The 21,927-nt window shown below is 54.6% G+C and overlaps 1 protein-coding gene across 4 annotated transcripts in view; it reads right to left on the bottom strand.

Annotated features, from left to right (window-relative positions):
- Positions 1 to 7,122: 7,122 nt before the first annotated feature.
- The window catches only part of BCR (BCR activator of RhoGEF and GTPase), a 137,050-nt gene continuing 122,245 nt past the window's right edge, over positions 7,123 to 21,927 (bottom strand). The window contains exons 17-23 of one of the 4 annotated variants that reach the window (XM_033232735.1): positions 15,528 to 15,587; positions 14,590 to 14,699; positions 13,205 to 13,344; positions 12,030 to 12,164; positions 11,008 to 11,113; positions 10,379 to 10,541; positions 7,123 to 8,584 (exon numbers count right to left, since the gene is read on the bottom strand). In XM_033232735.1, coding sequence (XP_033088626.1) covers positions 8,543 to 8,584; positions 10,379 to 10,541; positions 11,008 to 11,113; positions 12,030 to 12,164; positions 13,205 to 13,344; positions 14,590 to 14,699; positions 15,528 to 15,587 — 756 coding nt within the window. In that variant the 3' untranslated portion in view covers positions 7,123 to 8,542. Of the gene's footprint in view, positions 9,667 to 10,378; positions 10,542 to 11,007; positions 11,114 to 12,029; positions 12,165 to 13,204; positions 13,345 to 14,589; positions 14,700 to 15,527; positions 15,588 to 21,927 lie in introns of all 4 variants that reach the window. The other 3 variants (XR_004442246.1, XM_033232733.1, XM_033232734.1) reach the window with 3 other exon arrangements.

A 21,927-nucleotide genomic window follows, 5' to 3' on the forward strand; every position in this document is an offset into this window, starting at 1 on the left:
ATGTCCACCTGCAGACCAGCATTCACCTAGGGTCTGATTTCTTCTTGGGCCCTGGGTGTTCTTCTGGGACCTGTGATCTGCCTGAGGTGTGGTGTTTACCTGGGGCTGGATATTTACCTTCGGTCTGGTGTCCACCTGGGGTCTAATGTTCACCTAGGGCCTGGTTTCAGCCTGAGGACTGGTATGTACCTGGGGCCTTGTGTCCAACTCGGGCCTGGTATTTACCTGAGGCCTGGGCGTTCACCTGGGTCCTGATATTTAGCTGGGGACTTGTGTCCACCTGGGGCCTGTGTGCCAAACTGTGACCTGATTTGTCCACCTGAGACCTGCTGTCCGTGCAGGGACTGGGGTCCGCTTGGGATCTGGTGTCCACCCGGTGCCTGGTGTCAGCCTGGTATCTGATGTCCAGTGTCTGTGTCCTGACGTTTTCCTGTGGCCTCCGTGTCCACCGGGGCCTTATGTCCACCTGCAGGGGGTGTGCTCCCATGCACCTGCCCTCTTCCTGGGGAGAATGGGTGGGGAGTTTCCCTGACCCCGCCCCTCATCATCCAGGACATCAACCTCTCACCCTCCCGCACAGGCTGTGAGGAAGGCGCCATCATGGCTCAGGTGGTGCCTGGGTAAGTTGCCCCTAGTGCTTTGCCCATGGCATGAAGATCTCAGGTGGGTGCTGACGTTGGGGTCCCAGAGCTGTGCCCCACCAGACTGTCCATGGGAAAGGATGTGGTGCCCAACAGAGAGCACCACAATGCCAGCTGCCAGGACCATTTGTGAGCACGCAGGGTGGCTCCTCGAGAGTGCCAGAACCCCGGCCCAGGCCGCTCAGGTCGTCAGCGGCCACGCACCAGAACTGAGGGAGGGGGAAGGGCTGATGCCTCGGGCCCTCCGGGAAAGCCGCAGAGCCAGCCAGTGGTGCCCAGGGACTGCAGGAAGCTTCTCCAAGGGAAGTTCTGGAACTGCACTGGTTTCTGTATCTTTTCCCAGTGGTGAATTTCTGCAAGGTGGGTCGGACATGTTGAGGGTGGCCTTTGCAATTTGTAGGCTTTTAAGCCATCTGGGAGAGACCCACACTTGAAAATCTACACAGACGCTGACTTGATTCGGCCTGCCACTTCATTTTGCAGTGTGGTTTCTAATGTTTCTTTGGAAACGGGGCCTGGGTTAGTTATTTCTCCATGTCACCCTTTCTTGGGTTTCTTGGTATGCATGGTTGCCTTTTCCTCTTTTCTTTTCTTGCAATCCCAGGTCCCACATTTCCATTCTTGCCTTCTAATCTGCGCATCCTCCATGCAAAGCCTGTGGCAGGTCCTGCTCTGGGGCTAGTTGAGCAGCACTGCGCTCGCGTTGGATGCGGGAGTTTCATGGTTGGTTCTTTCGGTGTGTCTTTGGCCTTCTATTAAGAGCTTCTTTACTTGAGATTGATTGAGAAGTGTACTTTTCAGGTTCCCAAATACATATTTTTGGGGCAGATGACTGTATTGCATTTGGCCAGAGAGTATTCGATATTTGAGGGACTGGTGTGTACACCTAGGGGCTCAATACCCACTTGAAAACTGGGTGTTTATGTGGAACCTCTGAACCTGGTTGTCCACATGGGTCCTGGTGTCCACCTGGAGCCTGATGTTTCCAGGTGCCTGGGTATCCACTTGGGTCCCAATGTTCATCCAGGACCCGGTGTTTACCCAGGGCCTGATAGCCACCTGGGGACTGGTTATATACCTAGGGCCTCACGTTCACCTGTGGTGTAGGCATCTATATGTGGGACCTGTGTGCCAACCTGCTGCCTGATGTCCACCTGTGGATTAGATACCCAAGTGGGGCTTGGTGTTTACCTGGAAGCTGATGTGCAGTGGGGCCTAGATTCTCTAGCTGGGTACTGGGGTCTGGATGGAGTCTTACAGCTACCTGGGGTGAGGTGTTCTCCCGAGGTGTGGCTGTGAACCTGGGGCCTAAATTAGAGTCCAGTGTCTACCTGGAGCCTGATGTGACCTGGGGCCCTATGTAAACTTGGGGCTTAGTATTTAGGTCAGGTTCGGGTGACCACCAAGGGGTTGATCTCAGCTGGGGCCTGATGTTTTCTTAGTGCCTGGTGTTCACCTGAGGCCTTGGTGTCAACTTGGGACCAGATATCTAGCTGAGGCCTGAGTGTTTCCTGGTGACTGAGGACTTCCTGGGACCTGGATTTCCTGGACCTGGATTTTCACATGGGGCCTGATGTCTGGAGTTCTGAGTCCTTGGTGTTTACTTGGGACCTAGATGTGCAGGTTGGCAGAGCGTTCCTAACAAAGGCCTGGGGCCACCAGGAGGCTGTGAAAAATAAGCAGGGCACCTGTTTCCCCAGACGCTCGTGAGTTTATCAGCACCTTCAGCGACAGAGCAGGTGCCCTGGACATAGGGAGGATCCCGGGCTCCGACTTCACCCCAAGGCCCATTTGTGCCCCAGCCTAGACTCTCCTCAGCCACCAGGGGGTGCGCAGAGTGGGGAGGGCATCTGTTCATGCGAGGTGGCCTCTCACTCACCACTGCCAACCCTCTTCGCAGCTGAGGTGCGGGACCTGTGGGAAGGAGGGGGGGAGGGCAAAGGTCATTGTCACACCACCTGGGCCACAGGTGATAGGCAAGTTCCCACTGAGGCTGCACGGAGGCCCCACCACAACCCTGGTGGAAGGTAGGTTCCAAGGTGCAGCCTCAGCCCCACCCCTGCCTGGGGTGTTCACCTGGGCCCTGGGGGGCAGCAGTCTGTGGGGCTGTTTTGTCCCAAGGACTCAGGAAGCCCAGGGCTCCTTGTGGGTGGAGAAATCAGAACACTATGCCTGAGTTTTCAGAACAGCCCAGGGCTTGCTGCACGTTTTCGAATAAAGGGTAGTTACCTATTCCAAGACAGAGCTAGTCAGGGCTGAGAGGAACGGAGGCGGGAAGGCACCAGCACACAGAGGTCCCCAAGTACCTGGCAAGGCCTCCTCACACAGAGATGTGACAGTGGAGGGTGGAATGTCACCATGTGACTAGGGAACAGGCAGGCAGCACGTTGACCCCCTGCCTGGGACAGGGAGCTCCTGGGCCTCTGGCTTGGGCACGTCAAGACCAGTCATTAGGTTGGCCCCAGGACCTTCATGCCAAGGCTAAGAATGTTTTGCCCTTTTAAATGTTTGGGGGAAAAAAAGAATCAAAAGACTATTTTGGGCTGGACACAGAGGCTCATGCCTGTAATCCCAACACTTTGGGTGACTGAGGAGGGTGGATAGCTTGAGCCCAGAAGTTCAGGAGTTGAAGACCAGCCTGGCCAATATGGTGAAACCCAACCTCTACAAAAAATACAAAAATTAGTGGGGCGTGGTGGCGTGTGCCTGTAGTCCCAGCTACTTGGAAGGCTGAGGTGGGAGGATCACATGAGCCTGGGAAGTCAGGACTGCAATAAGCTGTGATCGTGCCACTGCCCTCCAGCCTGAGCAACTGAGTGACATTGTCTCAAAAAAAAAAAAGTCATTGAAACATAGTCAGATTCATTCATATCTGTAGTGTCTGTGGTTACTTTTGCACTACAATGATGGAGTTGATTAGTTGCAACACAGACGTTAAGGTCTTCAGTGACTACAACCTTTACTATCTGGACCTTTACAGACAGTCTGTCAATCCCTAATTTATTATATGCCTTATTCTCCCTCAGCTAATTCCCTCACACCAGGAATGTTCATCACTACCTCTTCTTTGTTCAAGTCCCAGCTACTCCTGAAAACCCAAAACTCCCTTCTTCCCCTTTCTCAAATCCTAACCATATCAGCAGTTTGTGTGGAAGTAGGTAAGCAAAACATTACTCGTTATTATGCAAATCAAGGCATTGGAGATGCCTATATGTACAAAGGGAGGCTGATGACACCCGGATTCATTTCCAGTTTCTCAAGGCAGGTTGGCAGGCAGCACCTAGGAAGGAGAGAGCGAGCAGATGATGCAGATAGAGCACTGAGAAATTCCTCAGTAATGCATGAGAGTTAATGTGTCAGTCCCCTTGTCTGCTATGTCATCCTTTAGACACCAATTCAAGACAGCATAATTCAAAAAAGAAATGAGGAAGAGGCCGGGCGTGGTGGCTCAAGCCTGTAATCCCAGCACTTTGGGTGGCCGAGACGGGCGGATCACGAGGTCAGGAGATCGAGACCATTCTAGCTAACCTAGTGAAACCGTGTCTCTACTAAAAAATACAAAAAACTAGCCGGGCGAGGTGGCGGGCGCCTGTAGTCCCAGCTACTGGGGAGGCTGAGGCAGGAGAATGGCGTAAACCCGGAGGCAGAGCTTGCAGAGTGAGACTCCATCTCAAAAAAAGGAAGAAAAAAAGTTCTTGTGACATTTGTGTATGAAGTCAGCCTTCGCTACATGGATAGGACCAGCACGCTTCCGCGGCACGACTCTGCAATCTTACTACGTTTATTTATTTTTTTTGTATTTTATTTATTTATTCCTTTTGAGACAGAGTCTCACTCTGTCGCCCAGGCTGAAGTGCAGTGGCAAGATCTTGGCTCACTGCAACCTCCAGCTCTTGGGTTCAAGTAATTCTCCTGTCTCAGCCTCCCGAGTAGCTGGGACTATAGGCACACATCACAACTCCTGGCTAATTTTTGTATTTTTAGTAGAGATCAGGTTTCGCCATATTGGTGAGCGTGGTCTTCAACTCCTGACCTCAGGTGATGGACCTGTCTTAGCCTCCCAATAGTGCTAGGATGACAGGTGTACATTTATTTATTTATTTGAGACAATATTGCTCTGTATTTATTAATTTATTTATTTGAGATGAAGTCTTGCTCCATCGCCCAGGCTAGAGTGCAGTGGTGCAATCTCGGCTCACTGCAACCTCTGCCTTCCGGATTCCAGCGATTCTCCTGCCTGTGTTCTAGGTAGCTGGAACTACAGGTGCCTGCCACCATGCCTCGCTAATTTTTGTATTTTTAGTATAGACAATGTTTCACTGTCTTGGCCAGACTGGTCTCGGACTCCTGACCTCATGAACCACCTGCCTCTGCCTCCCAAAGTGTTGGGACTACAGGCCTAAGGCACCGTGCCTCGGCCACATTTATTTATTTAATTTTTTAGAGACAGGGTCTTGCTCTGTCGCGCAGGCTGGAGTGCAGTGGCGCTATCTCAGCTCACTGCAGCCTCCGCCTCCAAGGTTGAAGTGATTCTCATGCCCCAGCCTCCTAATTGGGAATACAGGTACACACCACCACGCAGGGATAATTTTTTCTGGTTTTTTGTAGAGACACGGTTTCACCATGTTGGCCAGGCTCGTCTCATACTCCTGACCTTAGGTGATCTGCCTGTCTCGTCCTCTCAAAATACTGGGATTACAGGAGTGAGCCACCATGCCCAGCCTCTCACTACATTTAAATGATGCAGTGGCTCATGTCTGTAATCCTAGCACTTCGGGAGGCCAAGGCAGGTGGATCACCTGAGGTCAGGATTTCGACATGAGCCTGGCCAATATGGGGAAAACCCAGCTCTACTAAAACTAGCTCTGTGGCTGAGCTGGGTGCGTTGCCTCACACCTGTAATCCCAACCCTTTGAGAGGCCAAGGTGGGAGGATTGCTTGAGGCCGGGAATTTTGAGAATAGTCTGGACAAGATAGCCAGACCCCATGTCTACAAAATAATAATAATAAACAGGTGCAATGGCACACAGCTCTAGTCCAAGCTACTTGGCAGGCTGAGGCAGGAGGGTCCCTTGAGTCCTGGGATTGGAGGCTGCATTGAGCTATGATGGCACCACTGCACTCCAGCTTGGGTGACAAAATGAGGCGCTGTCTCTAAAAGAAAAACAAAATTGGCCTGTGAGCGTGGGTTTGATTTCCAAACAGGACCTGGAAGGTAGGGGACAGAGAGTGCTGTCACCCTTAGGTGCTGAACACTCAGAAACGAGCCAGCGGCAGCCCTCACCTCACCTGCAGACACCAGATTGGGCAGAATAGCGTGTGGCACTCGCAACTCTTGCAGCGAGGGCAGAACCCAGTGTGGACCCTTCTGCCTGTGGGAGGGACTGCTGAGGCCTGTCGAGAGGCCAGGGTGGAGGCTCGTCCCCTTGTCCAGCCCTTGGTGTGGTCTCTGCCAGGTCCCCAGCCCACCAGTGCAGGGTGCCCCTGAGCCTGCTGCTGCCACGGGCCCTGTCTCTACGCAGGACGTCCCCACACCCTCGCAGTGTCAGGGAAATAGTCATGGTGGCGGTGACACTCCCCAGGCAGGACTGTTTAGAGAAGCTGAGAAGGGTCACACTGCAGGCAGGGGCCCGTGTGACAAGCCCCTCTGACCCCGAGAGAGCTGACCAGGCATATCCCGAGAGTATGAGTAAGGTTCTGGCTGGGCTCAGCCACCTCATTGGCCACTGGCAGCCTTTGTCGTGTGAGCCTTGCTCTCCTGGGGACGCTGAGGCTGACGGCTGATGTGGGCATTGCTGAGGGTAACCTGTGGCCCAGTGGATGTGGCCAGGTCTACTCAACCTGCACTCACCCAAGTAGGACCCAGGCTGCACGCCCATCTCCAGCCCGGGGCAGCTCCCTGTAAGCTGGGCGAACTACTGAGGCCAAGGAGGGAGGCAGCTGACAACACCCATGGCCCCTGCAGAGGTGGTGGAAAGGCTGGACTCAGCGGCAACACCAAATCCCAAACCAAGCAGAAACTACCCAAGACCGAGGGGCTCATGCCAGAGCGGTGGCCACAGGTAAGAACCCGGGCCCAGGCTGTGTGTGGTGGGAGTCCTCCCTGTCCCAGGGCTCAGCACAGCAAAGAAAGACCAGCTGCATCATCCTGGCGGCCGTCTGTCCCTGTCCCACCTGCACAGTCAGAACAGCCTCCCCCCAGTGAGCATCGTCTCTCCCTGCCCCAACCGGACTGCCCCACTCTGTGGAGTTAGGCTGCTGCTCCAACGTCCTAACTCTGCCCAGCTGGCACTGCCTGTGCTCACCCACAACACACAGGCCGGCCTTCCCTGCAGCCTGGGCTTGGCCACCTTGGCCTGATTGAGCACTGAGGCCTCCTGGGCACCCAGCCCTATCACTGTACCTGCTGCTTCCAGCCCCACCCCACCGGCTCAGGGGTTCTTCCCGGTGGCGCTGATCATGAAATCGACATGCACACAAGTCGTCTCAGGGAACTTTTTAATGAAAGTGTCGGCAGTTCTTTTTCCCACGGTGGTATGTAGGTGGCTGAGCTCAGATTGCAGCTGCTAAGACACCAGCCAATTACCGAGAGAAAGCCAGGCTGCTTCAAACCCAGGGCCTGAAGCAAAAAAGCATCACGTATGGTCAGGGAGTCTTGAAGCCATGCCTTGTGGGAGGTCACACTGGCATCTAGGCCTTTGCCTGCATTGTAGAAGGAGAGCCAGGTCCCCTCCTGGAGAACGCTGTGTTCCCCAGCCCCTCACCAGCTTTGCCACCACACAGGCTTTTGAGGCAGGAGGTCGGTAAGACACAGCTCTAGACCCAAAGCGACCATCAGCTCTGGGACCCTGCAGGAGAGGAGCACTTTTAGAACATGGAAAAGTGTGGTCATCCCATCATTAGACACCACACATCCTACATAAAGTCATATAGGGGAGGTTGGGGAGGGAACAAAAAATTGGCACAGACACTGATAGATTGGCTTCCAGTCTCAAGGTGACAGATGCACATCATGAGACCAGAGGTGACAGAGACAAGGGCTGGATTTGGCTTTTCTAAGCAACATGTGTTCCTGTGCAGGGCTGGATGGTCACTGAGACAAGAGATGGAAGCCAGGACAGGGGAGCCCACAGGGCCCAGACAGGTACAGAGGGCAGAGGCTCCTGTTGTGTCCTCACCACCCACGAGAGTGACACTGCTTGCAAACAGTGGCTGTGCTTACCTAGCAAGAAAAAAGCAAAACTAAATCCATACCACACACAAGACGCAGACAGAAAGCCTTCAAGTGGCTGTTTTCTGCTCCCTGCCTCATCAGGTCCACAAGCAGAGAGGAGTGTCAGGTGCACGGCCCTGCTGTCAGCCTCCCCGATGAGCTGCAGGCTCAGCAGGGGCTGCCCATTGACACACAGGGGAAGCCCACTCCTCCCACCTTGGGAGCGGTCGCCAGACAGAGCCACACTGGGTGCTGGTGTCATCCACGGACCCCACACACTCTCTTGAATTCGATCCTGCTTCCCTCTGGGCAGCTGCATCCTTTCCTCCTGCAGGACCATCTGGAAACTCGACTCTGCTCTCCCTTCTCTCCTCTCCCTGCCCCAAAGCCCTCTTTCTTAAAAGGGGTTATTTCTTGAAAATACTTGGTGGTCTCCACGCTTCTGTTTTCTTTGAGCCAGGTGGTCATGAGGATTTACAAAGAATGCCTGGGCTCCCCCGCAGGTGCCGGCAGAAGGGGTAACGAATGGTCCTGTGCCTCCACCTGCTCTGGGAGGGAGTCTTCCATCTCTAAGGCTGGCCCCTTCCTAACCCTCCACGTATCCTGTTCTCCAGAGACTTCGGAACCCACTCCTAAGAGCAGTGGGGCCAGGCGCTTAGAGGAAGAGCAGACGCTGCCAGGACACGGATTACCCCAGAGTACATTCCAGCATTGTATTAGGTATCTGGATCTGTTAGGAAAAATAAATTAGAAACTACGTATAAAACTTAAAAATATTCAAGTATCAAAAGGTTATTTAGGATGAAAGTTTTAAAACAAGTCATCAGCAAGCTGCTACCACCAAGTGGAGACTTTTACAAAAGTTGAGCGAGTCTGCTGAGCTGAGAGGACAGAAATGAAGTCACCTGTGCTGGGGCAGGGGCAGGGACACCTGTGGCAGGGAGTGTGTGGGCAGAGAGAAGCCAGAGAAGTCCAGGCCTGTGGAAGCCAAACAGAAGAGCGTGCGCCGGAAGGGTGGTCAGGATCCGGGGACGAGGTCGCTCTCCCTGCAGAACGAACCCTAAAGTGCGTAGCCTGGGACTCCCTCCCTGGGGGTCCTGTCCCCCAACATTTCATAGCCTGCCTGGAGCTGCCTTCCAAGGAGAGAACAAACACGGCAACAAAAGACCCATTTCTGCACAACAATCCTTCTGGAAAGAAAAGCTACCCAGTGCTGACTGAGCCTCTCAAAGCCTGTTCTAAATGGAGTGTGGTTTCTAAGTCAGGGAAATGGAAGAGGCCCCACCCACACAGGGACAGGGCCATGGCCCCACAGGATGAAGCAGCAGCGTTTATTCAAGATACAACAGTGTGGGAATCCGGTCACGTTCCCTTCTCCCTGGAGAGAGCGCATCTTGACAAGTGATCCAGTAGAAACCTTTTAAACTCTATAAGTTAAGTTCATAAAAACCACTCCCTTCACCCTGTCTCCCAGGGCCCGGCCTGGACTCTGAGATGCACTGGCTTGGGGTGGCCGCAGGGAAAAAAACCACAGTCTGAGGCCAGTCTGGGGCTTCCAGACCTAGGCGGGATCTGCCCAGTCCACCTGTCCTTCGGCTTTGGGTCGCTGTCTCTTGGCAGGTGGCCCAAGGACACCTCAGGAAGGTTCCCGCTCTATGGATGGCCCAATTAGCCAGAGGTTTCCAGGCCATCTGTTTGCCTCCTGGAGATGGACTGGGGCCCTTAGACTTCGGTGGAGAACAGGATGCTCTGTCTCTTGCTGTCCGGGGCAGGGATGGCCTCCAGCTGCAGGAAGTACAGCAGCACCTGGACCTGCCCGGGAAGAGGAGAGCGGCTCAGAGTGGGGCTCACAGCAGCTGGTGGGGAGGTCTTTGGGGCTTAAGCCTCCAAGTCCACCTCAGGTGCTGGAAACCCCTGCTGGTGTCATGAACCCCTTACAGTGAGATGGGGGTGGGGTGGGGTCCTGACAAGGCATGACTTGGTTGGGGGGGGGGGGGGTGTTTATTTCAGAGATGCACAGGGCCTTGCTCTATCCCCCAGGCTGGAGTACAGTGGCTCCATCATGGATCTCTGCAGCCTCTAACTCCTGGGCCCAAGCGATCCTCCTGTGTCAGCCTCCCAAGTAGCTAGGACTACAGGTGTGTGCCACAATGCCTGGCTAATTTTTCTTTTAATTTTTTCTAGAGATGGGGTTTGCTATATTGCCCAGACTGTTCTCAAATACTTGGGATCAGTTATCCTGCCTCAGGCTCCCAAAGTGCTGGGATTACAGGCATGAGCCACCACACCCGAACACTTGAGGTGGTTTTAAGCCCCCAGCAAGGTGCACCAGCAGGACCAGGAGGCAGCCTGGGCCCCCCGCCATCACTCCTATCTGTGCAGACCTAGGCAAGTCCCTCTCTCTGAATCTCGGCCACATCACATACAATGCAAGTAGGAAGATGGGCAGGACTCGGGGGTGGGACAGGCAGTGGCCACCTCTGTCAGGCTGGGGTGGCATGGGCTGGAGCCTGTCTTCCCATACCTGGGACATGACCTCCAAGGACCAGCTGTCGGTCATGGTGATGGGCTGGCTGGGGTTGGCAGGGAGCTTGCTCTCCTTCTCGGAGGGCCGGAGCAATGTGGGGCCAAAGACCGTGGCGAGGTTGTGCAGGGACATCTTATTGACTGCCTCCTTCTCTGCCACCCTGTAGAGGACCGAAGCAGAGGGTACTGTTTCAACACCACCACTAGCAAAGAGGTGGAGGGGCTGGGCCATGCTGGAGTCCTCAGGAAGGGAGTGACGTCGACCCTGGGTGTGCTGCAGGCTGACTCCAGCCCTGGTACTGCTAGGTCTCGGCAGCCCAGCACAAAGGGCCAGCTCTGGGCTGGTGGAGAGGTCTCCTCTATGATGTGACTGGGAGGGAAGAGGGGGGTCCAAGTGCACTGCTGGCCACGGCCAAAGCTCTGAGCTCTTTGTTAAGGCCACAGTGCAAAGCGAGGAAAGTGGCAAAGATGAGAGGCTGGGGCAGGGGTGGCAGTGGTGCTAGTCCCCAAAGGCAGTGAGTGACTGCAAACGGGGCAGGGGAAAAGGTCCTCGGTGTTGTAGGTCTACTGGTAGCAGAGGGGCACCCCATAGCCTGGGGACCTGCAGCCACAGGAGAGCTGGGCTACCTTTTCAGGTGGTCCAGAAGGAAAAGGAAGGTGAGCAGGTTGGCCTCTGGCAGGGACAGCAGCAGGTTGAGCATGCAGCTCTCCTTTGCAACCGGGTCTGAAAGAGCTGGAGAAGGCGGTGGGTTACTCCTCAGGGTCACAATGAGACAGAGACCTCTCCCGAGGTGGTTACGTGGAGTGCTTGGGTCTTGTGTCCCTGCACAGCCCAGGCTCATCATCATCCTCAATCCCACAGCTCTGGGCCCCAGTGAGGAACCTGCGAGGGGCGCTGGTGTGGGGTATGAGCCACCTGAACACCTTTTCTCTGCCTCACGGGGATCAGCAGCACCCAGCAAACAGCAGCAGGAGGAGCTGCGAGAGCAGCCGCCGACGGGCAGAACTGCCCTTGGGCAACTCCTGCCACCACCCCCTCCCCAGGGGAGCCCAACGCAGGGGAGGCTCGGCGTGGAATGAAACGGGAGTGAGGGACACAAGGAGGTGGGAAGTGGGAGGGCTCCAGCCCCACCAAGTACGCAGAGACCCCTCATTGTCCTGGACACCACAGGGGCACCTGCAGGCTGGGTGTGCATGGGCTCCATGGGCAGAGCTGCCCTAAGGGTGATGTGGAGGTTACAGGTGCCACATGCACCAGCGCCCACTCTAGCCATCAGCCTGCAGGTTGACTAAGGGTCAGCCCAGGTTTGAACCCATGCTGGACTGGGCCAGGACCCATGGCTAGAGCACCTGGGTGCTCCTTCAGCCCTGGTCTGCAGGAAGGAAGACAGCAGACTTTAGGACCCCATAGTACAGCAGTGATGACCATTTCACCCTCAGGAATAGGGACGGGGAGCCCTGTGGGGATGGGCGAGGCCTTCCAGGACAGGCTTGATTTTGGTCCCCTGCTTTCTGAGGTTGGGTTAAAACACCGACCATGGCAGAGGGGGCACAGCTCGGGTTCCCACACCTCACTTTTCACAGCCTCCAAGGGCAGCAGTGCACGTGGAAGAGACGTCTTCCACAAGGCCAAGGCCTCCAGTGCTCACCGATGCCCTCGGCGAAGTTGGGGTAGAACTCGTCAGTGAAGAGGGGCTCGGGCAGCTCACGGAAGTACAGCTTCAGCGTGCCTGCGATGGCGTTCACGTCCATCTCGCTCATCATCACCGACACGTCCTTGTTATCTGGAAAGACACGGAAATGCAGCGGCCTCCTTCAGGATCCCAAGTGAGTCTCCCACCATCTCTGCCTTGGCTTAAGCACCGTCCCTTCCATGCTGACCACTGTGCAGGTCTCTCCCGGGCTTTGGGCAGCTCATCTGACCCCTCCCAAGAGCTATGTGTAGTTCTGTGTCTGCAGAGTTGATGGGGGTGCATGGGCATTCCCATTCCCCTCCCCTGCTTGGCCCGATGTGATGGCCAGGAGGCGGCCAGCACGGCAGGACACAGCACCTGCATGGGAATCGGGCGGCTTTGCCCTGTACATAGCAACCACCCCTGCACCAGTGTCTTCTGATGGCAGGAAGGCTGTGGGAGAATCTGATTGGTTTCAGTGTTTGAACTGGTGTCTTCCTTTGGCCCCAACTGGCCATTGGTGCTTACGTCCTCACCACAGGCCAGCTCTATTCTAGGCCCCCAGAGCTGAAACTACCACAGGCCCTCCCAGGGGTGCTGGGCATTCTAGGGGTCCTGGTCAGGGTCAGTGGTGTGTGCCCCAAAGAAGGGTCTGCAGGCACAAAATCCTGTTGCTTTGAAGATGCTGGGAAGGACCCTCTGGGGTCTCGATGCCCTCCCCTGAGAGTTGTGGCAGTTCCAGGTCCTTCATAGCCTATGAGGGTTGGTGAGATAGAGGCAGAGATGATGGAGCCCTGGCCTGAGTTGGGTCCCATCGGTGCCCTCTGTCTGCCGCATCCTCACACAGCGCAGTGGTCAGGCTGCACTGAGTCCTGGGCGTCCACCCCCAAGGCAGGAAGGCCAAGGCCCCACAGAAGCCCTCCTGGTTCACCCCAGCAAGCGGCACGTGTAGCAAAGATGGTTTGAAAACTGGTTTCTACAGAAGCTTTTTTCACAACTCTTGTTTTCTCTTTTTTAAAAATAATAAAACAGTAAATGAAGAAAAGACACAGAGAAGGATGTGACATGCCCGGGCCATGGAGTGCTCTGAGATCTCATCGCCGACACCACCGCCCACACCTCCATCCCGCCCTGCGCAGGCCGACACTCACTGGCGTCGAAGGCTGCCTTCAGTGCCTGGATGTCCGTGGCCACTCCGGACACGCGGTAGATGCCCACCTCCTCCATGCCTCGGCGCTCGATCTCCTCCACGCACTGGCGTACGATGTAGGGCACCTTGGACCTCTCTCTCCTATGGAAGGAGGAAATGTTCTCAGTGTCCTGACAGCCCTGCTTGGGCCACAACACAGGAGACCTGCCCCCTCTCTGCATACCCAGAGGTGGGGTGAGGATGGTGACAAAGGCGCCCAAGGTCTGGGACTGCACACAGCCTTCTGCATGCCTGATCTCCCTCTGCAAGCTCTGTCCTCATTGCATATACTTTCTCAGGACCTTTCTAAGAGGCTGAAGCAGCCAGACCCTCTGCAAGTCACACATGATCTTCGTGGGAAGGTCAGGAGTCCTAAGTAAAGTCAGCACAGAAAGGGCATCTGACAGATTCCAGGCATGGGGTTAGCAGCCTGTGCCCCCAGCTGGGAGATCAGACCCGGTGTTGGTCCTGCCACCGGCGTGCTGTGTGAGAGGAGAATCCTTGACCCCTGCCCTGGGCCTTAACACACATCCGACGAATGAATGAAGGGTTGCCTCAGCACCAGTGCTCTAAGTCCTGTGATGCTAAGTGCTTTACTCCTCTGAGTCTTAGCAATGAACAATTCCAACACCACCACACAGAACACTAGAGCAAGAATACTTCAAAGTGAGTGCTGTGCTGAGGCCTTTCTGTTTTGCCGCTGAATTTGGGAGCACATCAAAGCTGCTTCTCAAGCCACCTCATTAGCAGTGGTTATTTGGAGGAGCTGCTGCTGGAGTCCTCGCTGCTCATGCCCAGAGCCCTCCCAGAGTGCTACGCAAGTGGCTGCCGTGCAGTTGGGGGTGGGGTGTGCTGTTTAGACACAGAAAGGAGTTCAGGGTATGATTGATGGAGGCCCCGGCCCACATGACCAGCAAGTTGAGGGGCCCAGCCGGATTCCATCCTGGGGAAGCAAATGAATTCTCGGAGGAAGTGGTGTGTGTCTGCAAGAACTGCTCTCAAACCAGACAAGTTTCTCTTGGCAACTGACTCGTGACAAAGGGGCAGGGGTTACGGCCATTCAACAGGAACCTGGGACCGTGACAAATTCCAAGCGAGGGTAGAAAACCCTGCACTCGGGCAGTTCCTGCAGCCAGCCTACGGCTTCCGAGCAAGGCGGCAAGGACATTCCTGAGCTGGTGTTGAGTAAACACAGGAGGTAGCTGAACACACCACGTGTTCCCTGGGGGCTGACCTCACCGTGCAGCGGCCACGCAGAGAGGAGAGACCCACACATGCTCTTCTCTGCAGAAACAGCTGAAGGGACAGGCACCCTCAGTGCATGAGCCCAAGCCCGTCCCCACTCACTTGGTGACCACAGCAATCTTGACTCCGAAGACCCCTGTCTGTTTTCGGGACGGCATCCTCTTCAAGCTGAACTCCCTGCTGTTGAACTTGACCGAGAGCTTTACTTCAATCTATAGTGGGGAGAAGGGGCACAGTCCTCTGATCTTTCTGGTCCTCAAAGCCCAAGGGCCCCTGGGAGTCTCATCAGATATTTCCATCCCCAAGGCATGCAGAGGTCTCAGCATGAGGTAGGGCTGCCCCTCAGGGAATCCCCTAGTCTACTTCAGCGACAGCCAGGATTGTTGAAGATGGTGTAAAGGACTGGCTTCTGCAGAACCACCTCCTAAAATCCCCGCTGCTTTCTCTTGCTTGCTTGCTTTTTTTGGATACAGGATCTTGCTATGTTGCCCAGGCTGTACTCAAACTCTTGGGTTCTGTAATTCTCCTGCCTCAGATTCCAGAGTAGCTGAGACTATAGGTGCACTGTGCCCAGCTCTCTTTCTTAGTAACAATTACAAAATTAAGTGAGAAAGACAATAATATAAGAAAAAGTCAAGAATCATCAGATATTAACATTTACCATATATACCCAGGCCTTTTTGGGTGTGTCATTGCTTTTAAGGTCTAAATCTTTCTGGGGTACCTAAAGACAAATCGGGGGTCTCCATTTCTACAGGCAGCCCCCAGATCCCCGAGTGAGGCCCCACCTGTCCCGGTGGTGCCATGAGACCTTTGTTTGAGGAGGGATGCTCAGGGCCTGGCTGGCAACTGCATCCCAGCCAGTGAATGATGATTCCCGTGCACGGTGATTCTGCTCTTTGGGGGACCTCCCTCCTCCAACCAGGCTCCATGTCAAATGCTGGCTCAGGCTCAGCCACTTCTGACTGACTTGAAATGAACAGAGGCCACCCTATCCTTCTGGGGGAAGTGGGTGCCAGAAGAGTCCCACAGACACATACCCCATTCATGGCGATGACGGTGCGCTGCCAGTCTCTGTCCTGCAGGGCCTGTGGGTCCAGCTGAAAGCAAGGAGTCATGATTGGCAGAGGCCCTGGGCTCTGTTCAGAGGCTGCACGAGGCAGCAGCCCACACCCGCCACTTTTCAAGTCCTTAGAGCCTGACTGTGGCCAGCATCTCCATCCAGAGGCCAAAAGAAGTAGAGTAAGGAGGGGCCTGCCAGACACCCCTAGAACCCAGGGTCCCACTGCTCCCAGAGCCTTGCTGCCTGGGGTCCCCACCCCCTCCTCCCTCTGCCCCTCCCAGGTGGGAGCTGATGCGCAGGCTGGCGGGCTCTCTCCACCCGGCTCCCATCACCACGGGTGCTATGTGGAGCTCAGTGAAAGGCGAGCTGTCCAGCAGCAACTTCAGTAACAACTCCTGGGGGCCTGGTATCCACGGCTGCTGCCTGGGGAACTGTGGACACTGTTCTCCCCCTGCACCATGAACAGCTTGTGGCAGGAGGAGCCTGCAGGCACACCAGTCCTGTGGTTCAGAATCAGGCCCAGAAGGACCCAGACCCAAGTCCTAAACCAAGCAGCTGGTGAGGCGGCCGGGAGGAAGCCCCTTTGCGACCCCTGTAACTTCCACCCCCACCCAGCCCTGTCCAGGCAGCTAGCCTGCAGGAGCTTGTCCTTAATGTCACCTGAACACAGTCTGTGCTGATACAAAACACCCTGTCATGACCAAGCTACACGTCCCCCGTCCGTGAAGGTTCTGTCTCCCGTTTTATGGGGAGCACAAGCTCTGTGTCAGCGGTTCCTGGGTACGCAGAGACCACTGGCCGGGCTGGGTGAATGAGCAGTACCATCGTGTTAAAAATACACCTTCCTGGACTCCACTTGTAGAAAAGGGGACTCACAATCTGGGTGGGACCTGGGATTTGCACAACTAGAAACCCCAGGTAGTTCTGGAGTGAAGCCAGGTCACGGAGCCACCGTCTGACTCCAGACAAGGCCACTGCATCTGGCCTTGTGTTTCCACCCCTTGATGCAGGTGATGGTTCATTTCAGCCACAAGGCAAGCTGCCTAAGAGCAGGGACCACACCTCATGATGTCTGCACACATTCACGTGCGTGCACACACACACACACACACCACGGTGCTGAGCACAGCGCCAGGCCTAGAGAGGGGCTGAGGACAGGCATCATGTTCACTGCAAGGGACCCTAGAGGCCACAGCCACCTGGGCCTTCTGCAGGTGAAGTGGCTAGAAAATAAGGAGAAGCTCTGGAGCAGGTCAAGGAGCCCAGACAGCTGCCCCTATTTCACAGATGTGTGCACCTGGGCCTCCCTCCCTGCACCTGCTCAGCACAAAGGCTCACCACAGGCACACCTGGGGGATGACCCCTCCTCACCTCCCCTTCTAGGTCCTACCGGTTAACGTTTCCCAAGGATCTGAAATGTACAGCCAGAGTGACACAGAGAAGCAAAGGGTGGCAGGACGTCTCCCACCAGGGGCTATGTGGCCACAGGCTCTCATTCTGCATCTGGCCCGGAAGGTTTTCAGGGGCCACACTCCAGGCCTCAGGGACCCCACCCTGAGAAGCCACATCTGTGAACAGGGACCGGTCAGAAGCCACACACAAAAAGGAATCTCTCAAGTGGCACTTTCCCCCAGAGTGAACCCTAAGCAGAGGCAGGAGAGGATAACATAAGGGATGGGGATAGAGTGCGCTTTCTCTGGAAAGGGAGAGTTTAATACCCCTGCTGGGAGCTTTAAAAAATTGAAATCCTGCCTGTAATATCAGCACTTTGAAAGGCCGAGGCAGGAGGATCACTTAAGCCCATTGAGTTTAAGACAAGACCAGCCTGGGCAATATAGTGAGACCTTGTCTCTATAAAAAGTTTTTCAAAAACATTAGCCAAGCATGGTGGCACGTGCCCGTAGTCCCAGCTACTCGGGAGGCTGAGGTGGGAGCATCACTTGAGGCTAGAAGGTGGAGGCTGCTGTGAGCCAAGATCATGCCATTGCACTCCAGCCTGGGCAACAGAGCAAGACCCTGGCTCTACTAATTAACCAAGTCACTGGAAACACAAACATGTTAAGCAGGAGACATTCTTCCCTTTGCTTCAAAAAACAGCCATCCATCACTGGGCCCCTCTCCCCTTAAAAACCCAGAACAGGCAGCAGCAGCTAACAAGCAACCCAGAGTCCAAGTAAACAGAGAGACAGAGAAGCTGTCCAGACATCAGGCAGCTGCCTCTCAAAGCCCCCCTGGAACCACGGCCCACGTCAGCCCACCTTGCCCCTGCACACCAGGTTTCGGATGTGGGTCCACAGGGCAGTGCCGCGAGCACACCGGTACTTTTCAGCAGAAGCTGCCCGGCTCCGGCCCGCCCGGCCGGGGTGGAAGTATTGAAGGAGGCCCTGCATTGCGGCCGGGGCGGGTGGCGACTCTCGCATGCTTGACCTTGCTGCTCTGGGAAGCTGGTGGGGCTAAACGAGAGCTTCCAGCCTCCACAGCCTTTTGACCAGGCTTTGAGGAAAACCCCGCCCCACAGTCTGGCTGGCCAAGGTCAAAGCTTCCCATTACCCCGGGTTCCACTTTTTTGTCTGCGTGTGGGAAGAACATCCTCCCACCCCAGCCTATTGGTTACGGGAATTTCCAACGTGTCTCCATCTCTAAAGCCCAGAAAAGCTGAGCTGCTTTGTTAAGTGGCTAGTTTCCTGTTGCCCAAGTTTGGAGACTGAGTAAAGTATGACCGCTCAGCCTGCCTTGTGTTGGAAGCACTCTAGACTGTCCAGAATCTGCACCACTCCCAGCAGGTAACCCCAATAATCATATGCAGTGCCCCTGATGGACCCAGGGCAGAGGACACCCTGCTCCGGTCCTGCTCCCCCAGATTAAGCTGGCCGAGCAATGTGCAGCCTGGGCGGGGCTCCAGCCAGTGCCCACTCCCCAGCACTGGTGCTCTCCAGCGTCCACCCCAACCTGGCACTGATGCTGCCAGCTGGGCTCTTTATTGGGCCCCTCTCTGTGACTCTCAGTGACTGAAGACCAGGGTGTTGGCCTCCGGGCACCAGCTCTCACGGCGGTCCTGACTGGCAGCTCCAGTGGGAAAGGCCATCCCAAGGCTGGCTCTGTTCCAAAGAACTGAGTGTGCTCCGCAGAGCGGAAGTCGTATAAAGCATAGCATGATAATGAGGCCTGTGCCTCGGCTTGGCCAACCCCAAACATTGCTCAAGGCTGGCACGCTCTCTCGTGAAGTTATTTAAAGCACCAGAGAAGTAAACAAGGAAAAGACGGGGGTTTGGAAAAACATGACCAAGGGGGAAACAGCAGTTTTCCCTTAAGGGAAAAACTGAGGCACTCCAGATGCTTTCCAGGGTCCCCCTGGGTTGCAAGGTCTTGGTGAGGAATACGCCTGCTGCCTGGCCAGGGACTGGACGGGCGGGGGCCTGTCTGCTCACACACAGTGGTCTCCAGAGGAGGACTAGGTCGCTGCTCATCTTCCCCCGAGCTGGGTAAGGCAGGAGCCTTGGAAGAATGACCTTGGTCAGCGGGCCTGGCAGATAGTGGCCTGGAGGTCTGCCTAGAAAACTACCACGCACATCCATCCCAGGGAAGTGGTGGGGTGGGGGCTGAGGGAGGCCAAAGCCCAACTGGGGCAGGTGTTGCATGCTGCCCTGAAGCGTCACTGACCACCCTGCATGGTGGCTCTGCTGGGGGCCCAGCACTGCCCTGCTTGCTCTGTAGTCAGTGTGGCTGGACTGAGTCACCAGTGGGCAGCCAGAGGACATCCTCCTGCCCACCCTCAGCAGGGGCAGGGAGGAGGCTGAGTAAACCATCCAAAGGAGGAACTGCTCATTCACTTAGCTCCTTGTAGACAACAGCTTCCTCCACACCCGTCGTCACCAGCCTGGATGGTCCAGCAGGGCATCCCCAGTTGTTCCCGTCTGGGCCCCATGTGTCTGCACTATAACCTACTCCCACGGGTGGGTCTTTGCTGAGACCACCAGAAAACCTCTGTGTTCACCAGGAGAGAGATCACAGGCCTCCTGCTGAAGCCTATGACCACAATCTGCTCTCCTGAGATCCAGCCCGCACCTTTTTTTTTTTTTTTTAGGATGGAGTCTCACTCTGTTGCCCAGGCTGGAGTGCAGTGGCGAGATCTCGGCTCACTGCAACCTCCACCTCCTGGCTTCAAACCATTTTCTTGCCTCAGCCTCCTGAGGTGGGATTACAGGCACCTGCCACCATGCCCGGTTAATTTTTGTATTTTTAGTAGAGATGGGGTTTCACCATGTTGGTCAGGCTGGTCTTGAACTCCTGACCTAAAGCAATCCACCCACCTCAGCCTCCTAAAGTGCTGGGATTACAGGCGTGAGCCACTGTGCCTGGCCTCTATCCCACTTTTAGCTCTTTGCTGCTCCTCTCTGATCCCAACTAGTCTCTAACATCACTTCAAAAGGAACACCCCCTTCTCCCTTAGGCTAGACTATAACCAGCATTGGTGAGGATGTGGAGAAATGGGCTCTCATACATGGCCACTGGGGATGTAAGACGGTGCAGCCACTCCAGACAATGTAGGGCAGTTCCCCAAATAGTCACCTTGTTGCACAGCCCAGCAATGTCACCAGATGTCTCCTAAATGAATGAAAACATACGTCCATATAGAGACTGGTACCAAGGACATGTTCGTGGCTACATCAACCTTAACAGCCTAAACTAGAAATGATCCAAGTGTCTGTCAAACAGTAAATGCAGAAACAAAAACATGGTGTATGTATGCAACGGAAAATTAGTCATAAAAAGGAATGAAACAATGCTACCACATGAACAAGTCTCAAAAACAAAATGGTAAGTGGAGGAAATCAGTCAAAACAGCCCACTCTAGTATGATTCCATGTTTATGAAATGTGAAGAAATGGGCAAATCTCTAAAGACAAAAGCAGATCAGCTTGGGTCTGGGAGTCGCTATAACTGGAAACAGGGGCCGGACACTGTGGCTCACATCTGTAATCTCAGCTCTTTGGGAGGCCGAGGCAGGAGGATTTCTTGAGCCTAGGAATTTGAGACCAGCTTGGGCAGCACAGCAAGACCCTGTCTCAAAAAAAAAAAAAAATTAGCCTGGCATGGTGGCACATGCCTGTGGTCCCAGCTACCTGAAAGGCTAAGGTGGGAAGAGTACTTGAGCCTGGGGCATCAAGGCTGTGCTGAGTGCGGCTACACCACTGCACTCCAATCTGGGCAACAGGGCAAGACCCTGTCAAAAAAAAAAGGAACAGGGAAATTGGGGTGATAGAAATATTCTAAAACTGGATTGTTGGTAAAAGTTGTACAGCTCTATAAATTTACTACAAAATCATTCAGTTATAAAAATAGATGCATTTCATGGTACAAAAGTTACAGAAAAATGTAGGGTCCAAAAGTGGCCCTCAACACAGCAAAGAGGACCTGGGTCACACTATCCATGTTGACAGTGGTGTGCTTCTTCAGGAAGAATCCCATGGAATCTGTGTAAGAATTTGTTCATGTGCTCTTACATGTTCATGATGTTTACATCTTCAAATCTTCCCCAAATATTTGTTCAAAACAAACATCACTCATTTTGTGTTCCTGCTTCAAGAGACCCCCCTGGGGCCTGCCCCTCTCTAAGTCTGTTTAAGAGGCTAAGTAAGTTTCTCTCCTCTTGGCACCTCTGCCACACGGACCATGTCTCTCATCTCAGAATGCCCCCCAGGCACATCAGCAACCCCTGCATGGGTGAATGGTTGGGTGGATGAGACCTACATGGCCCTGAGATAATCCTTGAAATACAAGTGGGGATTGCATTTTGCATGCAAGTCGGGATCGCTATTTTGGCTGGTTTGTCTCCGCTGCTGGAGAGTAAACGTGGAGGACAGGGCTTTGTCCAGTTCATTCTCTGTGGTATCTCCAGGATCCAGACAGAGACATAAAACATACATCTGTATCTGCAGGTTATTTAATACATTGTTTAATGGATCTAGAGTTTATATATATGTAGTAAAATATATATTGGCACAAAGCAAGTACTGTTACATGCACTGGAAATTGCTGAGCCAGGCACCTGCCCTCTCACAGGTGAAGCTGCTGAAGCTCCCAGGTGTGGCTGGGAGGCGGCAGGCCAAGCCTGGGGCTTCTCCACCATGCTGCATTGGTGCGATCTCGGCTCACTGCAAGCTCCGCCTCCCGGGTTCACGCCATTCTCCTGCCTCAGCCTCCCAAAGATTACAGGTGCCCGCCACCACACCCAGCTAATTTATTTTATTTTATTTTTTAATAGAGACGGAGTTTAACCGTGTTAGCCAGAATGGTCTTGATCTCCTGACCTCATGATCCACCTGCCTCGGCTTCCCAAAGTGCTGGGATTACAGGCGTGAGCCACTGCACCCAGC

Source organism: Trachypithecus francoisi, unplaced genomic scaffold (assembly GCF_009764315.1).
Source record: "Trachypithecus francoisi isolate TF-2019V2 unplaced genomic scaffold, Tfra_2.0 Lachesis_group14, whole genome shotgun sequence".
Classification (NCBI taxonomy): domain Eukaryota; kingdom Metazoa; phylum Chordata; class Mammalia; order Primates; family Cercopithecidae; genus Trachypithecus; species Trachypithecus francoisi.